The 5,428-nt window shown below is 40.0% G+C and overlaps 1 protein-coding gene across 1 annotated transcript; it reads right to left on the minus strand.

Annotated features, from left to right (window-relative positions):
- Positions 1–1,775: 1,775 nt before the first annotated feature.
- ppiab (peptidylprolyl isomerase Ab (cyclophilin A)) lies at positions 1,776–5,144 on the minus strand (the record flags this gene model as incomplete). The annotated part of the gene is made up of 4 exons (XM_025009581.2): positions 1,776–2,060; positions 2,143–2,315; positions 2,399–2,487; positions 5,114–5,144. Coding segments are annotated over 4 exons (423 nt in total), but the record flags the coding sequence as incomplete, so codon positions are not given.
- Between the last annotated feature and the right edge of the window lie 284 nt (positions 5,145–5,428).

The raw sequence follows: 5,428 nt of genomic DNA on the forward strand, positions 1-5,428 counted from the left end.
GGGTTCCGGCTTCCGCTTAGCTGACTCCCCCAGACCGCGTTATCTTCCGTGCTTGGTACCTGCAGTCCCATAAACTCCCATGACCTCGCCAGCTAGTGCAGAGTTACACTCATCCTTAGGTTAATACAATACAATTACAGTACATTAATACATTATTCTAACTGGTAAGGAGTGTCTATATTATAGTTTTCACTTCACACAAGCTATAAACTTATTTGTTCTTAGCATTAGATAAACTTTAAAATCTCGGTGGGCGATAAGACTTTTAATTGTCCCCCATCGCAATGCAAAGAAGAAATACCTTGTCTGTCTGCCTGTCCAGTTCACCTCATGAGCTGGATAACTTAAAAAAATAAATGAGACACCAACTTCCATTTTGGTGTGTGGATGCGTCTAGACATAAGTAAGGTCCATATTAAAAATTGGGTTGCCACGTCAAAGATGGTGACCAAGATGGCCACCACCGTATAAGTAAACCAACCACCCCATTTATTTCAGGAAACTAAACTTTTAAGCAAAATAAAAACTAAAAGCAGAGCTTCTTCAAATGGATGGGTGACTTCGCCATTGCACCTGGTGGCGGATAAAATTGCTCCCCTTTCTCTCCAGGATACGGCAAAAACATTCACTATTCAAGACCCTCAGCGATAGGGGACATCGGTGTACCGCTTGTTAATCCTGTATTTTGGAGATGTAGCACATCCTAGAAATAAATTTAATGGGGCAGTTAAGGCCTGGTGAAGAGAGTAAAGACAGTTTTTATGGCAGGTGACGTCAACAGGACCTGACTCCAGAACAAGCAGCAGATAATGGATGGATGGGCGTCAACAGGTTGTTGTAATGATATTATAAAAGCAGTATCCATGAAAGTCTGAGGGGCAGATAGAGACAGAAGGTTTCTTGTTTCGACAGCAAATGTTGAGAAACCTTTTAACCTTCCTGAAGCCCTTTAAAGAGGGAGAGTTAGAGAGAGGTAGAGAAGGCCTTTTAACTTTGGGTCAATTAGACCCAAAGGCCACGGGAGGGTTAAATCTTTCGTCAACCCTAACAATACAGGATCACAACATTACAGGATGGCATCAAGATCTCTGGACTCAGAGGCATCTGGGATGGACCCTCACACAGTGCAAGTGTGGGTTTTGATCCAATGAATCTGTTTTTGGAAGAAATAAATGCCGTGTGCTCTGGACCAAAAAGGACTGTGTGGACTGGTAAAAGTTCAAACCAAGTCTCTATGACAGAGTGGGTCTGTATCAATGTACTGTACTTTGTAAAGGTCATTTCCACTTCTGTAACATCACTGATGATGTAGAAAAAGTCCAGCAGAAGTTTTAGATCTTTTAACATATGCTGCCTTTAATACCAATTGCTTGTGTTTCTTTTTAACAGGACATAATAAATCCACTTGTCACCACATTTCTTTGTATCGTTCATGTTACTCCATCTCAGCTTCCCGAGACCCTGAATGGAGAATGGATGGAATCTGTTGTATGTTTGAGCATGAACGGTTGCTTGTCTCGTTTGTCTCTATGTGTCCCTGTGATGGACTTGCGACCTGTCCAGGGTGTCCCCCGCCTCTCACACAGTGACTGCTGGAGATAGACACCAGCTCTCCGTGACCCGGAAAGGAGAAGCAAGTAAAGAAAATGGGTGGATGGATGGTGCTCCATGTTTTCCTGTAAAAATAAATGTATTTTGCAAAGCATTAAATAATCACCTTCTCGAAATTACAGACACAAGTACACACATACACAAAGCAACATTTTGTAGTTTTATTTGCATATTCAATAATTTCGCACAGATTTAGTTAAAAAGATCCTTTAAGTAAAGATTACGGAAATGATTAAATATTCCAGACATATTCCAGACTTCGGGATGGAAGTACACGTTTTTCATGAAGCATGACGAGGAGCAGAGCTGCTCTATTTTTTTATTCGCCACAGTTGACAATGATGACCTTGGCTTGAGGTTTGCCGGACTCTGTGCCTTTCTTTTCCATCCCCTCAGCAACTTCTATGCCCTCCACGACCTGGCCGAACACCACGTGCTTTCCATCCAGCCTGCACAGCAGAGGAGCCAATCAGTATGAGAAGCAAACACGTGGAATAAGCTGAAGCTGAGCAACAGGCGAACGCAGCTCACCATCCTGTGGGACCTGTGCAGATGAAAAACTGGGACCCATTGGTCATGGGTCCTGCGTTCGCCATGGACACAGTCCCCATTCCTTTGTGCTTTAATGTGAAGTTCTCGTCTTCAAACCTGTCTCCGTAGATTGATTTACCTCCAGTTCCATCATGGTTGGTAAAATCCCCACCCTAAAACAGAAACAGACCATTTCACCATCATGTCTGCCAGTACTGAGACTGCAGAAACTAAACCTTTTCATCGTTAACTGTACCTGGCATATGAACCTTGGTACAATACGGTGGAATGAGCAGCCTTTGTAACCAAATCCTTTTTCTCCAGTGCACAAAGCACGGAAATTTTCTGTAAAGCAAAAATACCATCACATTCTGTTACAAGCTACAACCGATCTCGGCTCTTTCTAGTTTTGTAATAGTTTGGTTCTTTTCTAGTCTTCTGTCAGTTATTGCGCTTTATCTCATCCTTTCAGTTTTGATCGTGGTGTATTGTCAGTTCACGGTGGTTTGAAGTACACTAGATTGCCAAAAGTTTTCTCTCGTTTCCCTTCACGCACATATGAACTTGAGTGCCATCTCATTCTTAATCCACAGGGTTTGACATGACGTTGGCCTACCGTTTGCAGCTCTAACAACTTCAACTCTTCTGGGAAGGTTTTCCAAAGGTTTAGGAGTGTTTATGGGAGTTTTTGACCATTCTTCCAGAAGCATACTTGTGAGCTCAGACACTGATGTTGGACAGAAGGCCTGGCTCACAGTCTCTGCACTAATTGAGGTCAGGACCCTCATTTTTTTTAGTTTCTTGTGCTTGTTCTGTATGTTTTGAAGTGTGATATTGTTTTGGGGTAGTTTTGATTTTTTTCTGTAGACATTTTGCATCGTTTTGGAATTACATGTTGTATGCTCGCCGTTTTGTCAATCATTACTGGCAGTGATATGTTGCATGAAGGTTTTCTATTGATAATTTGTTGAACATGTGGGCTGTATTCCCTGCGTTCAGTGAGTAAATTGGTCATATGACTAACAGCTCTGATGGACACAGAGTCAGACACAAACGCATCATGAAGGTTCAGGCCTTTGGGGCACCGTGACACGAGTTCAACAGCTCCATGAAGTAAACCAGGGTTCCTACACACTTTCCATTTTGAAATACTTTTCCAAACTCAAATTTCCGGATTCTTTTGAGCCACTTTTTGACATCAAAACATCTGTAAACTTACTGTCATTTAGACATGTTTGTACATTAGGTTCCTTTTTATTTATGTCTGTTGATGTAAAATTTAAAAATAAAAAAAATTCTCTCCAAACTTATCCAGACCTGTAAAATACCTAAATTCCATATTGTTCATACTACAAAGGAACCTCAGTTCAAGTATTTTTGTTGTCGTTTTTCTTATATTCAGTGTTAGCATGGATAGATCTTAATCATTTTTATGTGTAGTTTGAGATTCATGTCCTGAGCCCTAATGTGCCTAAAAATGAAATCATTTTGAGTGTGTGTTGTACTGTACCCACCTGCAGTCTTTGGGATCACATCAGCTCACAGCTGCCAAGCAAAGATTTTAGTTGGTAGGAAATAAATCATCCAGACAGGAGTAAAAAAGAAACCACGCCGTCAAGCATTTAGGCCTAAATTGGATTATTAATGGATTTTTGTCCCCTTCAAGTTTAACTATTTTTGAACTGGTTGTTGTGCTTTCAGTCATGATTTTTAATCCATTTTTTAAAAAATACCAAAGAAAACTCAGTTTGACAGACACAAAATAGTATTTTGGCACCAACAATGCATTTTCTTAAAGTGAAATTGGCTGATAATTTGACCCACATTGGCATGGAGTTCAGGATTTTCTTATGAAGACTAAGGAAAGTAAATACAGTAAGTTAGAACAGCTTACAAGACAAACAAAACCAAGCCTACAATAAATGAACAGGACCTTAAAAGGAAAGTTTCTGAAATTCCGAAAATGCTATTCTAATAGGTCCTAACAAAAGACCCGAGGGATGACAGGTCAAGGTCTTTTTTCCATTTCAGAGAATTGTGTCTCAACCAGACTAACCTGTATCACACACTTGTCAAACTCCATTCCTCTGGTTGCTCTCCTGCATGGTTTAGATGTGTTCTTGCTTCAAAACACCTGGTTTAAATGGATGACTTGTGGACGTGCTTCTGGAGAACTTGATGATTTGGTGAGGAGGTAATTAAACCATTTAGATCAGGTGTGTTGGAGCAGGAAAAACCTAAAACTTCCAGGACAGTGGAGCCTTGAGGCCTGGAGTTTAACACCCTTGCTGTATAACCTGCACAAGGAAATGATTGATTAACTTTATGGAAAGTTTCCAGCAAAAAGCTCTGAGGGAATCACTTTGCTGGTGCTAAAACACTACATTATGTGTCAAACTGTTATCTTTGGCATGATTGGAAATGCGATTTTAAAAACTGCGTCAAATGATGTGTCATAATTTGATTATTATTATTATTCTCGTGCCAAATGGCTTAAAGAAAAATAACTTGAGAACGACCAGACAGGACGAGAGGGATATTTTAGGTGAGTAAGAAAGAAGAAGAAGAAAAAAAAAAAAAAAAAAAAAGAGTTAGAAACTTCTGTTCCACAATTAGCTCCCAAACAAAACAAAATGTATTGAGTTTATTATTACATAAGGAAATCAACTCACACAACAGATAATTTTAGTGTTCTGCTTAAAATGTTAATTTTTTCGCACATTAAAAAACTTAATATAATTTTTTTGGAGAGTTAACATTTTGATCCAATCATTTAAATGTAATTTAAACAGCTGCTCTTAACTCAACAATTATAACTCATTAACCTAAACTCAAAATGGAGCCTTAACCCTGCAAGTGATGTGTCTGTCACAAACAGGTCGTTCAGAAACACCTCAGGTATTATCTCAGCGTGCATTTTAAGTTTTGAGTTTAAAAAAATAACATATTTGATACAGAGTCGTTAGCTTACCTCTATTATAATCCTGCTGGCACTCGCGCCATCAATAGTGATGTCAAAGAAAACTTTGGGTTCCCTTTCAGTCGATTCACTCGGTACAACATATGTACTATGGGATATCACGCTCCCGTGTGTCCTGGCTGAAGACACCTTTAATCACACCTTTAGGCAAATGACAGGCCCCGCCTGCACTATGTAACCGTCCGTCATCACAGTCATTCCTCAGTTCTTACGCTCTTCACCTCGCTAAGAACACCTCTCCGAGTCAGGCTAGCTAGCTGCTGCTAGTTAGTTCTGTGTTTCGCAAGGCTTCTCGGAATTAGCTTA

This window comes from Kryptolebias marmoratus, linkage group LG14 (assembly GCF_001649575.2).
Source record: "Kryptolebias marmoratus isolate JLee-2015 linkage group LG14, ASM164957v2, whole genome shotgun sequence".
Taxonomy (NCBI): domain Eukaryota; kingdom Metazoa; phylum Chordata; class Actinopteri; order Cyprinodontiformes; family Rivulidae; genus Kryptolebias; species Kryptolebias marmoratus.